Here is a 24,145-nt window from a genome sequence, read left to right as displayed (position 1 = left end):
TTTAAACCTGCACTATATTACATTTGTGGAGGCAGCTTCCAGCAAAAACCAGGCAAAACTTGCTGTTTGTAGGCTGTTAGAAAGTTCATGTTCACACACACTGTATCCTGTCTTGATTCCACAGTTTAGGTCCAGCTTGCCATGAAGTGCAAAAGCCATAGTAGTGTAAGAGTGATTAGGGGGAGGTGGTATGGAAGTATGAGACTCTTGAAAAAAATGCTTCACTGTCATGTATTCCGGCAGAGCCCAGTCTGACACTTTGACCCTTAGTCATGGGAGTAATGACTTCAGGGAGTCTACTAGCGTTAGAGAAGGAACACAGATGTGAACAGCAACTGCCCGGTCAGGTCTGCAGTTTCCATCTTAACAACAGTTTCCATGGAACATAACTACAGTTTAAACTGTGATTTGGTGGGGGAAGAGAGAATAAGAAGAATTACACGTTGTGCTAATATTTTGAAAGTTTTCCATGAGCCAAGCATTGGTGTATTCTGCTGCTAAACACAGTTTTGTGTTAAGTGATACTTCCAAACATAGTATGTCTATGCAGTCTGCATAGAGAGTATAAAAATCAGAAATAATTGGTATGCAGCACAGTTGAAAAAATTTAACTTTAACTCTGCTTTTAATTTAGCTTTAACTCTGCTTTGCTGTTAGGTCAGTTTTGAGAACATTCATGCAATTTGTGGTGGAATCAGACTCCAGCAATATCAAACAACTTTTGTTTTTTTAATAGATGAAATCAACTGGCCTGAAAAGGATGAAGCACCACCTCCAGATGCCCAGGATCTGATCACTCTGCTCCTTAGACAGAATCCATTGGAAAGACTGGGAACAGGTTAGGAGGCACTAATTTTAAATTGTTAATGTACTATAAATAGCTTCTGTATTTAGCATTGGTAGCTTTTGTTTACCTATTTGTTTTGCTTGGGAAACATCTGTCATGACACACGGTATGACAACATGCCATGATAATTTATAGATTCAGACCAGTAATATGAACTTAACATAGTGACGTCCATGCTGGTTTTTGTGGGACTTAGATGTGCTCATTTGCATTTACTATTCTCCTGATTTGATAAATGTAACAGAAATTTCTCAAAGGCCCTGTTAGTGAATGGGGTTTCTTCTTGAGTACAGTATTAAATGACTAAATACAGAAATCTGGGGGGGAAATCAATACACAACTTCCATTTTCAGAAGTATCTTAGCCTGGCAAATTCCTCCAGATGTTAGGGTGGGTGATGAGTACTCAAACTGCTTATTCAGAAATGACTGTCTGAGGTTGTGCGGTGAGAAGTCTCGTCATTCTCATTTCTCAAGCACTACTACCTTCTTTGAAAAAGAATTAAAATAAAATTGAATGTTAAGGAAGTATTAAGACTTCCATAGGCTAATAAAAGTGCTATGTGTTTATGTAATAGAGTTTATTTGTTGGTTGATTGACCAGGATTTATTTGGGAGTTCTCTGAGATGCAGTAATGAATATTGTGTGTGATTTTTACGTGTTAAAATATGGCAGTCACTGACTGCCATCCCTTTAGGCAAAGCACTAGGTAAACACAGCCGAAAAAAAGCCTCCTGCAAAAAAAAAAGCTCAAATATAAAGGTATAGTCTTATTTAAATTGAACACTGTATGCTGTGAACAGAAATACATTTGGGATGCTAAGGAAACCAAGTGGCAGGTTGAGTCAGCATGAGAGTACTTGGCAAATTGCTCACAAAACTGAGTTCAACTGTACTATATATCTTTAGGCTTAATTAAAAAGAGGCTTTAGGAACAGTTCATAACTGGCCTTACCACAGCTGTTCAGGGAAAACATGATTATAACCCAGACCCTGAGTACTATTGATATGGTCCCAAATGACATGTCTTCCTTCGGCTTCCTTCAAGGCACAATGATGTGACTGATATGAATGAACTGCATGTCCCTTGTAGCCTGAATGTCTGGGGTCTGTGTGAACAGCCCTTAGACTTCACCCTAACTGATGGTATGACTAAGTGGCTTCCAGCAAAGTTTAGTGCTGTCCCTTTCCTGTGTTGAACAAGTTAGGATTGAAGAAGTTGTCATGTCCCAGTAGCTTCTCGACTTACTGCCTGCTTCATCTGCTGCACAGGGCACCAATGCCAAAGGCAAAATGAAAATCCACAACTAGTTTTATTTCCTTGTTTTAAGTACACTCTTTCCAGGCACTGTTGTTTCATTGCCAGGATGATTTTCTTGGTAAACACAGTGTTAATTCAAGACTGTTGCCCTGTGAGAGGCTGGATCAGAAGTGGGTAGCAAATTCTGTCTGTTGCTATACAGTTGGTGGGTAAATTGGGTGAGATGAGGCTGGCTTAAATACTGAATGGTCAGTGCCACAATATGAAGCACCTGTGGTGCTCGGTTAGGAACTGACATTCTTTGAAGCTTCTGGTCTCTCTAAGAGTTGGCAGTCTGAAGAAGGAAATAAGGCAGCTGTAGGATCTTCAAGTGTTAGAAACAGCTCACAGAAATGGAGGCTGCAGTGTGACAGGTCCTACATGGGCACTGAAAAATGGTATGGTTTATGCCAGGCTCCACCATGCATTTCAAATAACGGTCCTGTTTGTTCAGTACATATTAGAAAGCTGCATAACACTTCATGAAAATCATAATTGTTATTTACTAGAAGACAGAGTGGCAAAGGTAAGTTAAAGAAGAGAAATGGATACTATACTTACTTTGAAGAAGGAAAACAGCAGTAGAAGGACTTCTTTGGGCTTGAAGTGTCTGATCCCAGTCAAAAATTACACAATTCTGATGTGATATCCCATTACTGTGCTCAGAGGAATGTTCACTGCTTAGCTGGTGACTTATGATGAGAGGTGATTTTGGTCTGCTTTGGGAAGATTTGGCTCCTTAGAATTTTTCCCTGCAGTATGAAAAGTGAAGAACCTAATCTAGAAATCTTAACACTGACTTAGAAACCAATCCTGGAGATTTCATACAGAGATAGATTTGATATAGAGAAGTATCAATGTGCTGAGTTGGGCCTGGCTGGCCACCAGGTACCCACCAAGTCTCCTCCCTCCTCAGCTGGATTAGGAGGAGAAAATGTGCCAAAGGCTCATGGGTTGAGATATGGACAGGAAGTTGCCATCATGGGCAAAGCATACTAAAACTCAGGGAAGTTAACTTAATTTATCCCAAATTAACACTACTGCTTTACTTCCTCCCTCCAAGCAGTGTGGGAGGATGGGAAGTGGGGATTGTGGTCAGTGTATCACATCCTGCCTCTGCTGCTCCTTCCTCTCCACACTATTACCCCGGTCCAAGGAGGGTCTTTCCCACAGGGTGCAGTCTTCAGGAACAGAGTGCTCCAGCATGGGGTCCCCCATGTGGTCACAAGTTGTGCCAGTAACTGTGCTCCAGTTTGGAGCTCTCTTGGGCTCCTCTCTGCCACAGGTTGTACCCAGGGCACTGCTCCAGCACTGGCTTTTGCATGGGATCACACTCTACTTCGGGGATTCTCCCTGCTCCACTGTGGGATCCTCCATGGGCTGCAGGTGGATCTCTGCTCCACTGCGGGATCCTCCATGGGCTGCAGGTGGATCTCTGCTCCACTGTGGTCCTCCATGGGCTTGGGTGCAGCTGCCTCACCATGGGTTGCACCATGGGCTGTAGGGGAATCTCAGCTCCAGTGCTTGGAGCTCCTTCTGAACCAACTTTGGTGTCTGCAGAGTTGTTCTTCTCACCTGTTCTTACTCCTGTCTTCTCTCTGCTGTTGTGCAGCCGTCTTTCCCCTGCTTTAACACATTATCCCAGATAATGCTGATGGGCTGACAGTGGGTCCATCTTGGAGCCAGCTGGCAGTGGCTGTGTTGGATGTAGAGGAAGGCAGCTTCTCACAGAAGCAACCCCTGTAGCCACCCCATTGCCAAAACCATGTGACATAAACGCAAAACAAGCTGGCAGCTGGTCTTGCTGCTGCAGGTTACTTGTTCAGGTTTTAGAATTAGATGTATGTCTATTGATGGCATCATCTTCCACCTTCCCAGGACAAAACTTCCAGTATTTCAATACGTTCTTACAGTTGTTTTCTAACTTAAAGCTAGTGTAATTATTTAACATAGATAAATATAATTAGGCAGTTATAAATAAGAAAAGTGATAGGGTATTTCCTATTGAATTGTGTATTACTGTCATAAAACACTGAAAGGACCTCTTAAGTCAGCAATAGTGTTTATATTGAGCAGCTATTAAGAATCATTCTGCATTACTTTATGACTTGTACTTACTCACCAAGTGCACATACTTGTATTTGTAGAACTACATATGATGATTCTGACTAATGTCAGACTAATGTGTAGCTAACAGATTATTACATCCAGAAAAATAAAAATCCTAAAAGAGGGATGTGATAAGGCAATAAACTGTTAAAAGAAATGGCCGCAGCGAAACAGGAACAGGGAGTATGTCTGACAGGTTTAGGATATTCTAGTGGGAATGTGTAGTAGATGTTCATGTATACAGTGATGACTATGCCTTTCTATGATTATTTGCATTGTTGGCTGGGGATTTAGTTCATTTAATTTAGAGGATTTGGTAGAACTTGCTCAGTGTTTTCCTCTGGCTCCTCCAGGTGGTGCATATGAAGTAAAGCAGCATCAGTTCTTCAGGAGCCTTGACTGGAATAGTCTGCTGAGGCAGAAAGCAGAATTCATTCCACAATTGGAGTCTGAAGATGACACAAGTTATTTTGACAGTAGGTATTTTATGGTATTAAAAAAGTGATTAATGCCTTGTTTAAGTAATCACTGTCTTTGACTCTTGTTTACTTCTTTTTTAAATCTCTTCTATCAGAATCACTGGCAGTTTACAGCTTCACTGCTGATTTGATCTTCAGCAGAAATAATCTTAAGAATAAAACTAGATTTTTATTTAATGTTATAACTTGGTATCCATTCTTCCTGTTAAATTCAGATTTTTTATTACCCTTGTCTGTAGCTCGTTCTGAGAAATACCACCATATGGAAACTGAGGAAGAAGATGATACTAATGATGAAGATTTTAATTTAGAGATAAGACAGTTTTCCTCATGTTCACACAGATTTTCAAAAGTGAGTAAAAATTTCTGTAATCTTATTGTTGTACTTTAGCAAATTTTGGAAATACAGAAGAAATATAGGGCCTTGTTTTCACAGGAAGCTATAAAGTTAACTGAAACTGAGCAAGAATACAATGAATACCATTAAATCAAAATGTGGGAAGACTGTGTATAAAAGTTACTTCTTTGAATCTTTAAGATACTAGTGGAAAATTATATAAATACAATGTTATTTTTTGCAGAAGACTGAGCATAACAGGAAGGGTCAAGGAAATGTTGTTAAATGCTAATACATGTTCTTTGCATTGTTTTTTTCATACATAGTTTTCATGTTGCTCCACTTGTGTCCTGTGTATCTTGTAGGTGATAGCTTAACAAATACTACAGTACTACCATGTAGTAGGTATTAATTTAATGACATTCAACCAAAGGAAAAAAGCAAGGCAATGGTTAGCATGTGTTCCAGTCTTGGAGAAATGTAGATTTGAGGGAATTATTTGAATGCTCTGAATTGAAGGTAAAACTTCCCAAAAGTTTTATATAAAAGTATACTCTAGTAGCTAAGATAGCTCCAGTAGCTGAGATGATTAATTATTGCTGATCAGAGATGTGTAGGAGAAGAGTGGACTTGCTCAGGCAATATGGTGGAGGTGAACTGGCAGGAAATAATGGAAGAGAACACCCAGGATTTTGCCTTTACTGTCTTGGTTCATACTTGGATATGAGGAGAAAGCTGATAAATTCATAATGAGAAGAGTCTCTATTTGTGTACCCATACATGAGGAGCCAAGAAATAATTTTGCGGACATGAACTGTTGGGAATTTGAAGTTTGCACTCTGAAATACTGTATAAGCATTTAAAATCATAGAACTGTAGATCCTTATCGTTTTTTAATATCAAATATGTTGGTGATGACTCGGATTTTTTTATTAATTTTTATTTATTTTTTTTTTTAATTTTTCCTGTAATAGGTTTTCAGTAGTATAGATCGAGTTGCTCAGATTCAAGGTGAAGAAAAGGAAGATGCAGGAGACAAAACAAAAAATGTAGCCTTGCCCTCTGTGGAATCTTTAAGCTGGAGTTCAGAATATTCTGAAATGTAAGTAGAAGGATGTACAGCAAGTCATCTACATCCTGCTTGCAAGGTAGCAGGCCTCCTCATTTCATTAACTGCATGAGATTTTGCTTTTTTTTCATGCAGACAGCAAATATCTACATCCATCTCATCTGAGACTGACAGTAGTCGGCAGCAACGCACTTCTGGTTTGCTTCCAAAATTGTCCGTATCAGCTGAAGGAGAGCAGGATGATTCCACCAGCTCACGGGGACCCCGGGAGGAGCAGGAAAAGTCTGCATTTGTGAGTGATGAAGTGGTGCAAGATGAACCTGAAGTAACCACTCCAGCAAGTACAATCAGCAGCTCCACACTATCAGGTAGTTTGCGATGGGTGTCTTGACTGATGATACTACTAACAGTTGCAGATCACCTTCTTGTGGCAGTAACACTTAGAGATTTAGAAGTCAGGCATTTCAGAACTGCTTTTAAAAACAGATGTCCCAGGAGGGATCTGGGATCAGATTAGATCTAACACTTTACTACACATTGTGTGTTTTTAATTAAGACTTCTCTGTGATGTACACCTTTCAGAATTGAGAGGATTCTCTGTGACTTGTGGGAGTCACGTTGGTCATTACAAATCTGGGAGGAAGTGTTGCAGACCATACTTAATTCATTTTGAACATCATCTCCCTGCTCAAACACCTGTTGCATTTTAGTTGACTCTAGGGCCTTAGTTTCTTATCTACACATCTACCAGTCTTCAGCTTATTTCGCTTTTGTATCTCACGGAGTATCTCAAGATACCGCATTCTGTTCCCAAGCTCTTGATTTCCCATGTAGTCCCCCTCCCTCCTTTCTGTTCCTGGAGAAAAAAAAATTCCCTCCTTCCCCTGTGTAAAAACTTGATGTTGATTGTGCTGTATCCCAAGTCTTTCTTGTTGTCCCCTAGGCCAACACCTGTAATGGGTAACACAACAGTTGCAGTGATACCTCAGACCATGTGATCCTCTTCTTAACACTTAACCAGTTACACTTAAGTGCAATTCATTTTTTTTGTGGTCCATAAAAAATGACACTCAGTTTCCCTCAATCTTTTTTTCCCCTCAATTCCCTCCTTCTTTGTACAGTTGGCAGTTTCTCAGAGCACTTAGATCAAATAAATGGAAGAAGTGAGAGTGTGGACAGTACAGATAACTCCTCAAAGCCAGCTGGTGAAGTTGCATCTCACATGGCTCGACAGCGATTGGAAAGCACAGAGAAAAAGAAGATCTCTGGAAAAGTCACAAAGTCCCTTTCTGCAAGTGCTTTGTCCCTCATGATCCCAGGAGGTAGAGATAAATACTTTTAGTTGAAATGTTAATGATTTATGCAATTTTATGAAGGCTTATGTTGAAAATGCAAGATCCTGTATAGTCCAGAATTGATTCTGTGTCGCTCTTTTTTGTTTCTCTTGTTCACGTGCGTGACTAGTCAGTGCAATCTTGTCAGCAAGTTACGGTGCTCACAGTGCAGCAGAGGGGCCTTCTCTGAAGCAAAATTCTCTGGGCAAAAATGCAGCTTAATGGTGATTACCCTGTATGACCTTGAGCTTGCATGTCAGAATGCAACTTCAGTCCTTGGTCCATCTGACAGTAGGGCTGTAGATTAAGTTTTAACTAGCTCACAAAAACAGATATTTGTTAGAGCAGCATATGACTAGTTGTCTCTCATCCCCCATAAGAAAAGCTGATAAACAGGAGTGTCACAAAAATAGAAATAGCAGGGAGCGTTCTACTTGTATTACACTGACTTAGATTAAATGCTCAAAATTTGGAGCCAGACATATTGCTGCAAGTGGATGTATAACACTAATATTGAGTGTTTTCACATGAAAGATTGGTGCTTTGCTTTCTTGTTGTTCAGAAATGAAGTCCAAAATGCTGCAACTGTATTCACATTTGCACAAGCATGAGCACATAGTGCATTCAAAACAATAAAATAAAACAAAGTTGGAGTTGGTGGTGTTGCAAGAAACTCTTGTGGTCTTTATGTGATGTAGCAGAATGTAGCAATGGAGCCCTGTTACAAATACTGAGTTACTGGACCAGGTACCCTGCAGATACTGTGGTTTAATTGCAGTAGTCTTTATCTGTTTTTATATATAACTGAAACCAAGAAAACAACTAGCAATATTTTAAGCATTGCTGAATTACTTGCTGAATGATTTTGGGTATACTCTTAGTAACATTTGCTACCCTACTCTGATTTTCTTTTCATCAGTGTTTGCCAGGAAAAGGCTGAGAATTTTTGCCAAGTTAGAGTGTGTTTCTTGTGCAAAAGGAGAAAGCACTCTGCATCTAACAAACTAACCCTTGCATTAAACAATACAGTTTATACTCCAGGGAAAATAATTAAGTTCTAATATCTCGTTGTTGAACTTCTTACTCACTAATATGCACACCAGGTGAGGAGGAGAGGTTGTTTAGACAAAGACAATGGTGTATTTTAATACAAAGATATGATTAAGCTTAACAAAATTTGTGCTCACAGTGTAATAGGCAGATTTTTTTTTTTCTAGATGTGTTCGGTGTTTCTCCTTTGGGAAGTCCTATGTCTCCTCATTCTCTGTCATCGGACCTTTCATCATCCCGAGATTCATCTCCCAGCCGTGATTCATCAATTGCTGCTGCAAGTCCTCATCAGCCGATTGTAATTCACAGTTCAGGAAAAAAGTATGGTTTTACCATCCGCGCAATCAGGGTTTACGTGGGTGACAGCGATATCTACACTGTGCACCACATTGTTTGGGTAAGATAAGACACGTTTTCTTGCTGACCCAGGGCCACAGAATATCATAATGATGGAGTCGCTTTTTTGTACCCTTGTAATCTCTATGGTGACAGTTGTGTAAATTACAATGATATGCCAAGCAGTTTTTCTTAGAATGAGATTCTGCCTGTACACAAGAGGAGTATTCTCTGTAAGGAAGACAAGAAACTGTCTTTGGCAGAAGCATTATCTACCTGTGATGCTGAACTTCTGCAACTTCACTTCAACTTTTCGCAAGTTTGTCAGTTTTGAAAAACAGTGTCTTGGGTTCAGAGTACTATGTCTTTGAAGACCAAAGGCTTGGTGCAGACCTTCTTTGATTTGGGTTAGGATCTGCAAATATAGGAGGTTGTAAAGAGAAATTGTTGAAAAATGGTGAAGTTTCATTAAACTGCATCAATGAAGGGATTCATGAAAGTCAGCAGTACTTTTCTAGGCACAAGTAAGATGATCTCAAGCACTGATTTTCTGTTGTGTAGAAATGTGCTGATTGTTTGGAATTGTGAATACTTTTGAGGTTAGTATGGCACAGGTAGAAGATTGACTGTCTTGAATAGATCATGTATTTTTCATCCTCTCCTCACTACACAGTGGGAGAGAGGCTGAAGCAATTCTTTCATTGTCAGCCTCTTTAATTGCAAAGTAACTATATACTTGTGTACATATATATACATTTATTATATAATCTATGCTGGTAAATTATTTTATATATTGTATAAATTACACATACTTAAAAGTATGTGTATATACATTATTTAAGCTACCCTAAAAATTATTACAAATTTATCAAAGGCCTTTAAGTTTTGTACACTGCTTAGTTTTAAATATGTATTGTAGAATTTGAAGGAGCAGTGCTGATGTAGGGTATTCCTCATTTTTTTATTAATATTGTTTACCCCTTAGACCTATTAATCCATCAAGAACAGTAAATCTGGAGAACTTGGTACATTTGGTGGTTAATGGAATAAATTCAAAAATATTTCTTGCCACTAGTGTAACCCCACACCAGTGAAAGCCAGGGGCTAAAATGGTACATTGCATTGGGGTTTTTTTAGAGTATTGTAAGTTTGTTGTTTACCTCTGTTAGCACTGTAGTCTTCAGTAGGATCTGCACGTCTTAAAAAACACATTTAAAAATATAACAAATTATTTAAACCACCTTCAAAATATTTTTCAATTTAGTTTGTTGTGGTCCTTTGTCACTTTTATGCTGCACCAACCCATGTAATGGGAAGCCTGGTGAATTTGAACCAAACGGAAACAATCCTTAACCATATGGTGGAGTTAATTTTTATTGTGATTGGAGTACTGCATGTGACCATTATCTTAATTACATTGGTGTTTCTCATTGTCAGATGCTAAAAATCTTCACTAGGTTCTTACCATGCATGAAAACTCCCTGTTCTACAGAGCTTACTTAATACCCATAGCAACCTACAGTGTTTTAGCGAGCTTTGAAACCACTCCAGGCCCCACCTAAATATAAAGTTTGAGTAAGTAAGGGATGGTGAAAGAGCTGAATGTATTTTTCTTCTTTTCTTCCTTTATATAACTTAGTATCTGTAAGTTTCTTCATTGCTAACTGGTTTGGATTTCATTTTGTGTATATTCTCTTCCTCTCTCTTTTTCAGAATGTGGAAGAAGGAGGTGCAGCTTACCAAGCAGGTTTAAAAGCTGGAGACCTGATTACTCACATCAATGGAGAGCCAGTGCATGGTCTTGTTCATACAGAAGTCATTGAATTGTTGTTAAAGGTAACTCTTGGACAGCTGGCATGCTAAAGTGATTGCTTCTTTTCATCAACGATGGTGGGGTTATGTTTGTTTTCTTGAGATTAGTTATTAGATTTTATTGTTGTTAGAATTACAAACTCTAAGCTTCTATTGCCACTGATCTGGAGACAGGCCAATGACTTTCATGTACTGTGCTATGATTTTAGTTTCTCTAAATAGAATAGTGCATAGGGTTCTGTCCAAAACCACCTCTTATTCTGGAGTTCATTCTCATTGTACACCTGTGTGGTGTAGATTCAGTTTAAGGCAAAGTCGTCTTGTATTACTTGAGTGTTACTCACACTTAAAGTTTCTTCCTTCATTTTGGCAGAGTGGCAACAAAGTCTCAGTAATGACCACTCCTTTTGAAAACACTTCAATCAAGACAGGACCTGCCAGGCGGAACAGCTACAGGAGCCGAATGGTTAGGCGCAGCAAGAAGCCCAAGAAGAAGGAGAGTTTAGAGAAGTGAGTAATCCATTGCTTTCATTTGAAGTGAAGGCATTTCTTTATTTGTGTGTATGTCTGTACCTTACAATAAGCTTAAAATATGAAGTTAATACAGTTTTCCCTCATCTTCTGTATTTCTGACTTATTTTCTGAGATTCTCTGGCTTTCCAAATCTTGTTTTGCCTAAACTAGAATCTGCTAAAATAGCCTTTAAAATTAGTGAATAACTGAGTTTGCATCTTAATTTGGCTTAACTGTATCATTTTGCACTTTTTTAGTTAAACTTTCTAGAGCTAATGCTTATGAGTGTTTTTAATTTTATATGTATTTTAAACATTATAAACATTATAAACATATAAACACAATTATTAAACATAATATAAACATATATATAGACACGTATTTATTTATACGTATTACGTGTTATTTATATAATATGTATATGTATTATGTATTTAATTTCATGTGTATTTTATAAATACGTTGCTAGTACTTTATAGGTATTTCTTCAGTTTTGATAGGTTGCTAAACTAAGAAAATAAAGATTTATACTCATAAAGAGGTAATCGTTCTTCTGAAAGAGTGAGTAAATTTTAGTGTGAATAAAATTAGTTACAGTGTCTATCCCACCTGTTAGTGAATCAGGATGTTTTCAAAAGTTCACAGTCTGCAGTGTGGTTTGCTTTCATTTCAAGATAGATTCAGTATTCTCATAGTGTCAGTATCTCATAGTAATAGTATCTTCTGTTCACCATAACTTATGGTTGATGCTGTGTTTTTCTCACACAAGGAGAAGATCTCTCTTCAAGAAGCTGGCAAAGCAACCCTCACCTCTTCTTCATACAAGCAGAAGTTTTTCTTGCCTGAACCGATCACTTTCTTCAGGGGAGAGCTTGCCTGGGTCTCCAACTCACAGCTTATCTCCTAGATCTCCTACCCCAAGCTACCGTTCCACTCCTGATTTTCCATCAGGTGAGTGTGAAGCAGTGGAGAGCAGAGGAAAAGAACTGTACATTTTGTGAGGCCCCACAGATCTGATATATTCTCCTAAGAGCAGTCAGCTCTGACAAGCATAATCATAGAACAACTGTTTTTTGTCCGGAAAAGGGAAACAGATTCCTGATTCCTGCAAAACAGGTGTTTTTATGATACAGAAGCACCTAAAAAGCAATAATCTCTTAGTTTGTCCTGGTGTTTAAATCTCAGTCCAGTGGCTGAAAAATGAGTAATAAACAGTCACAGCAAAAAAGAGAATTTTACCTAACAGAGGCTACATGGTAAGAGTGAAACTGAGATAAAAGCTGCTACATAATAGAACTGGGATGGCACTCATGAGTGCAGATTTATTGCTGAAAAGATTAGTCAAGTTCTGAAATATGCATCTTTCTGACTCCTAAAAGCCTGCCCCTTTTTCCTTTTTTACTTCTGTCACAATTCTAGTGTGTACTAGAATTGACTGCTATTGTACAATCCCTTGGCAAAGGTAAATTATCTGGAAAGCCTTGATCATTGCTTTGAAGTGTCAGAAAGCATTAGTTATTCTATTTGAGTAGAATCAAGAGATAACTTAAAGGGGATGATGGAAGAGAGAGAAAGGGAGAAACAGCAGATGTAATTGGAATCATGCAAGTTTTGCAGCCTAAAACCTTTTGCACCTTAAAACCTTCTAGATTTTGGAATACTGTGGTGGGAGACAGCATAGAGACTTTGTTCTGTTTTCTCACTGAGCATTTAGACAAGATTGTAACAGTCCTGCAAATCTTATGTTTGCTCATTTTTTTGTTCTTTTTGTAGGTACTAACTCTTCCCAGAGTAGCTCCCCAAGTTCCAGTGCTCCCAATTCTCCAGCTGGTTCAGGGCACATAAGACCCAGCACTCTTCATGGCTTGGGTCCAAAGCTTGGTGGGCAAAGATACAGATCAGGAAGGCGCAAGTCAGCTGGCAGCATTCCCCTTTCTCCTCTTGCACGGACACCTTCTCCAACACCCCAGCCAACATCTCCTCAGAGGTCTCCATCACCATTGCTGGGACATTCAATTGGAAATACAAAAATAGCTCAGTCTTTTCCTAGCAAAATGCACTCGCCTCCTACTATTGTGAGGCATATTGTCAGGCCAAAGAGTGCAGAGCCACCAAGATCTCCACTGTTAAAGAGAGTCCAGTCTGAAGAGAAACTTGCACCCTCTTACGGAAGTGATAAAAAACACTTATGTTCACGAAAACACAGTCTGGAAGTGACCCAGGAAGAAGTGAATAGAGAATTGTCTCAAAGAGAGGTAACTCTTCAGAGTTTGGAGGAGAATGTATGCGATGTACCATCACTCACACGAGTCAGGCCTGCAGAGCAGGGATGCTTGAAACGACCCATCTCCCGAAAACTGGGTAGACAAGAGTCCATTGATGAGCTAGACAGGGAGAAGCTGAAGGTCAAGGTAGTTATGAAAAAGCAAGATTTTGCTGAAAAAGCAAATGCTGCTATACACGAACCTAGCAGTGAACCAGAAAATCCCAATACCTTAAGGCTGGAAGAAAGAGACAAAAAAGCATTCCAGAAGGTATTAGAAAGATCAAACCAGTTTGAAACTAAAATTGTTACTGTGGAGACCCAGTCAGCTGGTGGCATACTGAAAGATACCCTTCAAAAGAATGCTAACTTGAGATCAAATGATGGTGTTGCTTTAGATGCACAGATGTTGTGTCATGGGCCTCCCCCTAATGAACTCAGTCATACTTCTTATGACTTCAAAAGAATTTCCCCTTCATGTACCCTGCAAGATGTGCTACCTCAGTCCTCTGACAAGATGCTAAATGGAAAGGGAGAAAACACAGATAAAATTTTACCAACAAAAGAATTTGTCAAATTTGAAAGACTAGATGGTAAACTTGCAAATATTGATTATCTCAGAAAGAAAATGTCTATTGAAGAAAAAGATGACAGTGTCTGTCCAGTGCTAAAACCTAAGATGACGTCTAACGTTCATGAATGCCTTCAGCTTAGTACAGGCAGACCCGTAAACATACAGCAGGACTCCACTGCAGTTGCAGATGGTAGGGCATTTATTGGCAGTGCACATGCTACTCCGATTAACTCAGTTTCTTTTGTTCCTCTCAAGACCTTGAGTGGCCGAGCAGACATGAGCGTGGAAAAATCAGCCCTTATTTCAACTGAAGCTCCTGTCAGAAAAAGTCCTTCAGAATATAAACTTGATGGGAGGTCTGTTTCCTGTCTGAAGCCAATAGAAGGTACGCTAGATATTGCGTTACTTTCTGGGCCGCAGGCTTCAAAGACTGAACTGCCCTTGTGTGTGCTGCCAGAAGGACAGAGCACCAGCAGTGATGGGGGATCTCCTAAACCCCCAGCGCTGCAAGGGGCTGGTGGGAAGGCAGAAATGATCTCTCAGAAAGAGCAGTTGTTAAGCTACCCAAAATGTGGCAAAGTCAACACAGCAGAGCCTCAGGTTCTACAAGTAAGCAAGAGTTCTCCAAATCCACCACTTATCCCTGTGGCCACAGAAGCAGTGACAGAGAAAAAGGTTTCTAGTCCAGCCACTAAAGGCAGTATTTCTGTTGTTGAAGCTGTTCAGAAGAAAGATACCTCCCCTTCAAAACAAAAGGCCCATTCAATGGAGGTAAAGTCTTGTGTTACTCAAAGTCAGAGTCTTAAAACAGCTCAAACATATTCCAAACCTTCTGCTGGCCAAAGCACTCTTGAAAAAACTGTAGGAAAAGAGAAGCAAACACAGAAGGAGTTGCCTGTCAAACAGCCAGTAGCCCAGAGAGGTTGTGAGCCTATCCCTGCAAAGGTGGAAGTGATCAGGGAGTCATCTCTGAAGGTTTCTGTCTCAGATGTCCTGATAACAACCTGCTCCAAGAGCAATGAAAAAAGTTGTGCTGATTTTGCCATTCCACCTGAGATGCAAGGAAAAATGCAGTCAGCTGGCCCCAAGGCACAACCTAAGGATGGCAGAGAATCACTGAAACAGCTAGGCAAGGATGACAGCAGTGTTTCTAAATGTTTTATGGAAAAGGACATAACCAAGCAGAAAGCTGAGTCTAAGAAAGTTATCACAGAGGCAAAGAGTGATGCTCTTCCAGCCAAATGGCCTGTGCAACCCTCAAGAGATTGTGATCACAAAACTGAGAAGTCTGCACCAGTTTCCTTTGTGCAGAAGGACAGTGCTAAAGATGTGGGAAAGAAAGATCAGAAGTCACTCACCGATACAAGACTTCAAACTAGTGAGAGAGAGCAGTCCAGCGAAGTTCCTCGGCTGCAGCTTAGCACTTCAAGCTCCCCTGCTCTGAAAGAGGCAGTAAGCAGACACAGCACTATAGAAGTGCATGTAGGGGTTCAAGAACATGTGAAACCTGCTGCCACCTGTGTGGAAAGCAGCAGTAGTAAACCCAGGCCAGCCTCTGATACAAGTTCCTACAAGTCTAAGTCCTTGGATAAGCAGATATTGTCACAAAAACCATGTGCTCCAACCATAAAAGAAAAAGAAATTGTTAGTCAGTTGTCTACCAGCTCCAGGAAGGATGGAAAACATGCCAGTAAAAGTGTCCTAGATCACCCTTCTCCCATTTCAGGCTCTTCAAGAAGAATGAACAATGAACATGTTCAGGCTGAAAAGCCTGTGGGTTTGGACCATGGCTCAGTCACCACTCTCCAAATGAGCACCACAGCCCCTGACACCAAACCCAAATCCTCTGCCGTTGGCCCACTACCAGCAGGCCCAGAGAGTTCTAAGCAGATGCAGAGGCAAGATGCAGCAGGTTTGGGGGAGTCTGCTGATCAAAAGCAACTTCGTTTCAGTGAAAAACAAACCGCTGCCCCAAAGATTTCCACTGTGAAAGACTGTCTCTTGCTGAACAAAGAGACAGACAGAAGTCCTAATAACGAGATGATCACTGCAGACAAAAGACCTGAAGGAAAAATATGCACTGATGCACTTTACATTCAGCTTGACAGTGGGAAAGTGGAGCCTACCCTTTGTCTCACAACCTGTGACGTCAGAGGGAAAGGAGCAGAAAAAGTGACAGCAAGTAGCAAAGTCTCTCAAGATATGAAAGGGAAGGGACAAGTTAATCAGAAACAGCCAGAGGATGCAAACAAGCAGACTGCAATAAAACATCTGCCGGCTGCCAGTGGGCAAAGTTCTTGTCGTGTGACTGCCACACCAGGAAAGCCGCTGACTTGTTCATCCAATTTCTCTGAATGTAGACAGGAAGTATCTGTTTCGTCTTCAGCCAAAAGTGATGCATCTTCAGCAAAGGTTAAACCAGGCTCATCAGAGCTTACCGCAACTTGCAAGGAACTAAATAAGAAAAACACCTCTTCCACAGGGAGTAGTAAGGCAGAAATGACTAAGAGTGTTTCACTGATGGCCTTGCACAGTGCCGCTGTTGTAGCAGAAGCCCACCACCCTGCTTCAAACCTTGGGGGGAAAGCTGGAAATCAAGAAAAGCCTCTTTTCGTTAACACTGTGGATGTAAAGGGAAAAGATGCTGTTCTGACTCAGCAGTCTGCTTCAAGAAAACAGAATGTAAGTAAAGATTTATCTAGGTCAGCAGCCACACCTGACCGCCCTAGCGCACTTTCAGATGACAAAGACTCAGTTCGGCAGCGTCGAGGAAAGGAAGTTTCACGGAGCAGTGCTCACAAAAAAACCTGCTAACTCTTAAGACCTGGCAAGTGTGAATTCAACACTAGCTGAAACAATTTCAATATGTTGTACTGCCTTTAAACCAGCACTGTGTCATGTCTTTGTGCGGCAAAGCTTTCATGTCACTGAAGAAACAATACAAGGGGATATGTAAAGAGAGGACTTTTTTTCAAAATGCCTTTCCAATTGTAACCGGTAAAACTGTTACCACATAGTATTTGTACAAAAATACCTTTACAGCCTAGAGCTGTTAAAAATACTTCTTCTGTAAATACTTAGCAATGTGTTTGGGGTTTGAATGTAGCATATATACTTTGCTGCTGGTTGCGTTGTTTACTCTTTCCCTTTTTAAGGTAGTTGCTTTGCCAAGTATTTGCCATACTCGAATATGAAACCAAATTACTAAAATTCAGACCTGGCACGGACATGCACAAGCATTGGTCTGACAAAAAACAAAACAGCATTTTTACTTACTAAAACTAGGTAGAGACTAAAAAAACACTAGTACAGAATAATATGGTGACCTATTGTGAGTTTTTACATGTATTTTTAATAATCTGATTTTGATAGTACTGTACTTGGCTGACTGCTTCACCAGATCTAAACCAAGAAATAACTGCATTTCCCTGCTGCACAAAATCTGACTAGAGTAGATGTCCTTAGAGCTATGGGAAGACCACTTAATTATCAGGGCATCCCAGCAAGAGTCACGTTCTCTGGTGAAATGATGGTTCTTGTCTTATCTCTTGGGAGTGTATTGTGTGACTTTCACCTCAGACAAGGCTGAAATTCTGAAGCACATGCCATGTGCTCAGTTTTTGCTGCAATCCTCTCGAGTTCCTTGAGCTTTTTTAAATTCAGGCCCTTACAGTGTGAGGCACAAGTATAAGCACATGATTGGTAGTACTTGTATGTTCATCCCTGTTCTTAATTCATTTAGAGAATACATTTTACAGCATAGAGGTCTGTTTAATTAGTGTCATAAAACTGGTAGCTGTTTTCTATTTTATGACAAGTAAGGTAAAAAAGAAAAATAAACTTCAGTATCATATCTTCAGAAAAGTTTAGGCTATCTGACACACTTTAATACATAGCCGGGGCCTTATGTTGTAGACCTAACTTGCTGTTTTTAGCAAGTAATCCTGGGTTTCATATTCATTTTGAAATGCATTGAGTAGCTCCATACATTTCATAACATAATCTTTTCATTTGTATGCAAAAAAAATTCAATACTGTAATTATAAAAGAAGCATTTTTTAACAAAGGAACTTGTTGGAGCTATTTGGTGCTAGAATGTTACTGTCTTTTTACTTTTGCTAAGCCTTATTTAAATTTTGTATACAGTGGAACATGTAGACTTTGATCATTTTTGTGTGGAGTATTTAGCTTGTTTTGAGGGATGAAAGGTAAAATTTGAAACATGTACAGAAGCACTACGAAATACCCTTGCAGGCGCATGGGTTTTAATAATTGGGGATCAATAGAATGGTCGTTTTGCTTATTTCTGTTTTCTGTAACCACAGTAGAGCTAGGCCCCTACGTTTTTCACCAATGCTTATGGTTTGTCTTTCTGTCTCAAAAGCTAGAAAATTTTTCATAAAAGCACAGTGTAATCTTGACTTGGAGACTTGTGTGACAACAGACAGTGTGCAGAATTCATTTCCCTCTGCTGAAAACTTCATTATACTGATTTGTCGAGTTGGATTACAGCAAACCTGTAAGGAAAATCCAATATCACAAACAACTCCTTAATTTTCATGCAGCGCTAGCACATTCATACTGCCTTGGATGCATTCAGAAAGGAGCTAGTAAGCAGTGGATAATAATTTTTGAGAAGTCTTAAAATAAAATGGTCTCAACATTTACAGTTCATCTGTGCTTTAGCAGTTAATGCAAATAAATGCTAATGCACTTCAAAATAACATTTCTGTCTGGGAGATATTTCCTAGTTTACAGTCTCTGCATTTTTTCAACTATCCTCTTGTTTCTTTTAAAACACATCTAGCTTTTGTTTACAGTATACCTTTATGAATATTTTGTATTATCACTTCTGACAAATAAGTTCTTTGCATTTTGGAAGTGTAACAGTGCATAAGCTTGTGTTTATGTAGTAACTGTTTGTTGGTGTTTACCTTATAAGTGAGCTGTTAGAGATCCTCCTGCCTGTGTTCTTCTTGGTCAGTCTTAATGTGATTATAGATCTGATGTGTTCTTTTGTAGATTTCTTGCAGTAGATTTCTCAGCTTACAAAAAAAAATAAATTAAAAGTCAAAAAAAAAATTGTTAGGGTCTGTGCAATAAAGTGTTTGCAGTCTTATTTTCTCTGAGAAACTCCTTATGGATGTCATAATTGTTATATATTGAACACAATTATTTATACTTATGCAGTTGCATAACATTGAAATAAAAATTCAGCATGAAACTGTTGTGTTTGCATTTTTCTTGAGCTGCTTTCACAGCTGTAATGTAAGGCACTTCTCTGCTGTACTCGGAGGCTGGCATTTTTGTTGGTTTTTGGGTCCAGCTCTGTGCGCCCTTTAGGGCATGTGCTCGTGGAGGGTTTTGCGTGAGGAAATGCAGTTTGGTCTAAGGACAGAGGAAGTGTGCATGGCTGAGTATCTAATCTTAGGCTGTGTCTGTGCTCCACTGTTGGATAGGCAAGTGTGGTGTGGTGGTGGATGGCATAGCCTGACTGCCGGCTTCTACGGGCAGTAGCCCTTAATGCGACACCTAAATTCCTCCAAAAGACGTATCATCATTCATTCTATAGGAGAGCTTATATTAAAGTACTGTTCACTGCTCCTAACTCTGCAGAGCTGCCCAGCAGCTGGGAATTTGTGTTCACATTTTATTATTGTGTTATTTTCTCTGTATTTTTCCACTGCACGGAACTAAGTGCAGCAGTGTTACAGCATCACTTTTGCTGCTTGTCTCTCCGTTTGGAACATACAGGTGGGGGGAAGCTGCAGTTCACCTCCAACTTTTCCAATTTGCTGCAGCCCACCAGAAGGCAGATAGTCTTGAAAATCCAGTGTGCTGGTTGGGGGTGACGAGGAGAAAAGGAGCAGTATCCAGCAGCTGAGGGAAAGGAAATGACAAGAGTTGAGGGCTGACTGTCTCATGCCTCTGCTGGACAGGCTGTGCTGTCTCTGGCTGTGGACAGCACAGTTGTCTCTGCCAGGAGAGGCAAAGAGCCCCCAGAGTGTTGTGAGCCAGGGGAAAGGGGTGCTGTATGGAGTTAGTGTTAAGGGGGAAGTTGGGAGATTTGAGTTATCAGTGTTACATCCGTCATGGTCTGTCACCTTCACTTTTTCACCTTACCTGGGATGGGAATGCTTCCATGGTCTGAAGGGGAATGTGAGCTCTCTTCTTCAGCACTGAACTCTCAGTTTGCTAAACCTCCTTAGGCTCCTTCTTGCAATCTTACGTAGCCTGCAATACTTCACAGGGATGTCCAGCTTGATTTGGTTCAAAACTGAAAGGGCAAATCAGAAGGAAAAGATCACAGGACAGGAAGATACTAGAGGGTGTATGGCTGCATTTCCCACTGCATGCCTTGAGTTAGCAAGTTTTTCTTTCCATTGACTGTAGTATAGTAGCAGAGTAGAACTGACCAATTCAATCTTCCAGGTACCTGCCAAGGATGCGTTTGATTGAAATGAGTTTAGGAATCACAGAATGATTGGAAGGGACCTTGAAGTTCCAACCACTGTGGGTAGGAAGAGATGCTAAAGGTTATAGTTCAAGAGGCAAAATATGGCAGCATCAGGAGGAATTGAAAAGACTGCAGAGTAAGAAGACGGTGATGGTGGGGTTGTGCTTTAGTGCACATTATGCCTTAAGAAATGCAGATCTGAAGGGGAAGAGGATGTCCAAGGGATTTGGTAGGAAAGATGTCTTCTGCTACTGGGGGAGAAGAATTTCAATTGTTTTTGTCTGATCAGGCAGGTATAGTATGGGTTGTTTGGGAAGGAACCTCACCTGTTCTTTTTCCAGGTACAGACAAGACCAGTGAATGAGAGAGTTCTTCAAAAATGTTCCAGTGACATCAGGGCTTGTTTTTTGAAGTCAACATATGTAGAAATTTGCCCACTCAGCCACCTTGTTCAGAGTAAAATGTCCCTTCAAAAATTCACTTGTATCTTAATGAGAGACCTTGTTTAAGCACAGTTAGGGAAAGCAGAGCTTGGCTATGAGTTTTGGTTTGTCCTGGTGGAATAAAGCTAAGTGCTTAGCAGTCTTTGAAGTGATGAAGATATGATCAAGTTCCTTCTGTTTGTAAATACTGATATATTCTGTGTTGTGGTGTTGAGTTGTACTGTGACTTCCTGGGATGTGTAGTCCAGGAGCTAGGGTGGTGGTAAGCTAAATCTTGTTAGGTACCATTCACCTCAGACAATCCTCTTGTTCTCTCTATGTTCTGGCTTCATAGACATATTTGAAAATTATGAGAGGGAAAAGGCATGACTGGAAGCCAAAAGAGTGCATCATCACATCAGAGGCTGACTAGGTACACAATTCTGTAAGAAAAAATGTATTGCCTCTTTCCCCGTGTATCCTTACTAAGTAATCCCATAAGACTAAATCTTTGAATTTAACAAAGTCTTAGTACATAATCTGGACATTTTACTGTATTATATCCGGAGATAAATTTTCCTTTAGAATAGTCAGTCCCTGTATTTAGGGTTTGTGTATCTTGAAATACATAGCATATGCTGTTCAGCATTGTTTGCACAGTGTCTTATGAATGGTGTTTTTGCAGGCAAATAGAGCAGAGATGACACTGTAAAGAAAAGAGTAAAATTAGAACACCTGAAGATATGGTCATCTAAAACAAGTTGTATGGGGGGCAAGGGATAGATTGCAAGAAAGCCATAATACTCTCTGCGGAGATATATAATGGCACAGGAAGCACCTTCTGCCTTCTCAAACGTCTGAGTTTTAACTGAAGTCTACACCTGAGTACATCATGACACATAATAGCTTTTCAGAAACTGGTGGTGGTTACATCCTCTGGTATTCTCTCCAAACAAAAGGGCATTTCAGAACACCTTTCAGCCCAGCATGCAGTTTTCCCTTTTCAGTCACTACTGTAGGTGGATCTCCCACAGTTACCAGCTGATACTTGTAGCTTTTGGTGCCCTTGGAGTGTGTTCCGCTCCCTTTTGATGTCAGTAAGGTCTAACACCTTCCCAAACCCACCACTTTAAAGAGGGAAACAATGGAAGAAGCAAGCCTTTCTTGGGTGGAACATAGACTGGCAGTCATGCTGGATTTTTAAGATACTGGAGGTTGCTCCTTTAATCAATTGGATTTGCAGAGTGAGAGGAAAATGCACCTTGAACCTTGGGCAGAGTTCAGGAATGTCCCTGCCTTGCTCCAGGGTGTGCTCAGCTTGGGCAGCATGGTTTGCTCAGGGACGGTTCTCTCCTGTAGCTAAGCCCTTGCAGAAGGGCAGGCAGCCCATGCAGCTCCCGTGTTGGGCAGCTGGAACACAGCACCTGCCCATTGCATCAGGAGGAGTCTTCAGCAGACACTCAAACAGGGAACATGGACCTGCAGTATAGAGGCAACATTTTAGTATGCCAAATCTGGGAGTGTTTGTAGGCAACTGGACAGCAAACATCTCTCCCTGCGTGCCCTTGGGCAGCACACGGCTGTGGAGGCAGGAGGAGGAAAAGCTGGGGGCAGTGATGTATGTGATGTAAAGGCATCTGAAAGCTGCAAAAATCTATACTGCATGAGTCTGTTCTGCTAACACATGGTAAAAGGGGCTTTCCAAATGAGAGGTGTTTCTTACTGGAGAAGATCAATTAGGGGTTCTTAAGAAATGAACAAAAACTTTCTAGTCCAGCAGGAATCTGAAATTTTAGCTAGTCAGCATGTTAGAGGGGAAAATGTTGAGGAAATGCCTTCAGACAGTAGCTGAAGCTGAATGTGGGGTCCTGCATGGGAAGTGTTGAGAGAGAGATGGCCTTCCACATCTCAGAAAGGAACCGCAGTGCAGCCTGACAGGGAGCGGTACTGGGCGAGCCTCCCCGTGGTGCGTGCTCCAGGAGACAGGAAGGTCACATCACCAGGAAAGTTGTGTCTGTTCATCAGGGTAAGCCTGTTACTAAGGAAACAAACATAGATGACTTTGTGGTGATACAGGGCAGATGAGTAGGCCTGACAACCTCCCCTTTGATCCTTGGTCCAATGCACATAACATGCCTTGCTCTGGGTTTACTCACACGTGATGCCAGAGAAAACAATTTGGGTTTATATAAATAATAAGTCTTTATTCCTGCCTAGCTGTTGCGTATCCAACTGAAGCAGGGATTGTTGTCCCTGAGTTCACTTTAGGGATGCACACCTGAAGCAATGTGAAGCAGCTGCTGGCACCAGGAGCATCTGTGGGATGAGTTTGTCCAGTGTGCTGCCCCCTTTGCAGCCTCTAGTTTTCTTACCTGGGATTTGGCTGAAAGGAACAGTCCACTCCAGGCTGGCAAAGGAATGGCTCATATCTGTCAGAATTGAGGGGGTTTGCCCTGTGCAAGCAAACAGAGTATTGGACCCACAGATTAGACCCACAAATCCACATTTTTATGGTTAAAAATCATTCTGTCTTTACTTACTGTGGAGTTTAGAAAAGAGCACAGGAGCAGGGTCTGCCCCAGGCTAAAAGATGAATAGTCAGAATTTCAATGGCCAGGAGTTCTCTAAGGGTCAAATATATTTTAAAGAAATATTTTTTAAAAATCACAGAGGTGACACATGCTGTTTCTGCCAGTCCTGCAGGCATGTCTTATGTGACCTGTAACACAGGTAAGTGTTTTAGTTGGTTTTTTTAGCAGAGTGGGGTATACTACTGCCAGCTCTTATAAAATACTGCTTTTCAAGAGTATTTGATAGAGGGTGGAATTTGGTTGGGGTTTTTTTGTTTGGATGAGTTTTGTTTGGGTTGTTTGGTTCATTTTATGGGTTTTTTTTTGCTTTGTTTTCCTTTTTGGTATTGGTGGTGGTTAGGTTTTCTTTTTTTTAAAGAGAAGGAAGTGTGTATTTTGGCTGTTGGATATTCCAAGTGCATTAGCCACAGTACTGGTACAACAGGGCTACCATTGAGTTGCACTGGGATTTCTCTATAAGGTAAGTTATTAATTTTCAAGATTCAGGTCATAATTTATCTTTTCAATTCTAATTTGTTCATTATTTTTCTAAAAGTTTTAATACAAGTAGAGACTGTATTACAAAAGTTAAGAAAATACATGTCACAAGTGAAAACAGTGAGATGTCTTTCATCTTAATACAGCTGCTGTGGATATTTTTTACATCCTAGGC

At 40.4% G+C, this 24,145-nt stretch overlaps 1 protein-coding gene across 21 annotated transcripts in view; it reads left to right on the top strand.

Moving 5' to 3' along the window:
- Nucleotides 1-19,247, top strand: part of MAST4 (microtubule associated serine/threonine kinase family member 4) — a 286,733-nt gene extending 267,486 nt beyond the window's left edge. For all 21 annotated transcript variants that reach the window (XM_086869392.1, XM_086869390.1, XM_086869389.1 and 18 more), the window contains 11 exons: nt 737-838; nt 4,610-4,732; nt 4,975-5,087; nt 6,047-6,174; nt 6,277-6,509; nt 7,263-7,463; nt 8,693-8,922; nt 10,575-10,697; nt 11,047-11,183; nt 11,956-12,137; nt 12,960-19,247. In XM_086869392.1, the coding sequence (XP_086725518.1) occupies nt 737-838; nt 4,610-4,732; nt 4,975-5,087; nt 6,047-6,174; nt 6,277-6,509; nt 7,263-7,463; nt 8,693-8,922; nt 10,575-10,697; nt 11,047-11,183; nt 11,956-12,137; nt 12,960-16,837 (5,450 nt within the window). In that variant the 3' untranslated portion in view covers nt 16,838-19,247. The remainder of the gene's footprint in view (nt 1-736; nt 839-4,609; nt 4,733-4,974; nt 5,088-6,046; nt 6,175-6,276; nt 6,510-7,262; nt 7,464-8,692; nt 8,923-10,574; nt 10,698-11,046; nt 11,184-11,955; nt 12,138-12,959) is intronic.
- The last annotated feature ends 4,898 nt before the right edge of the window (nt 19,248-24,145 follow it).

This window comes from Cyanistes caeruleus, chromosome Z (genome assembly GCF_971803275.1).
Source record: "Cyanistes caeruleus chromosome Z, bCyaCae1.hap1.1, whole genome shotgun sequence".
Lineage (NCBI taxonomy): Eukaryota > Metazoa > Chordata > Aves > Passeriformes > Paridae > Cyanistes > Cyanistes caeruleus.
Note: the sequence above shows the minus strand (reverse complement) of the source record. Positions and strands in the feature narration are given on the sequence as shown.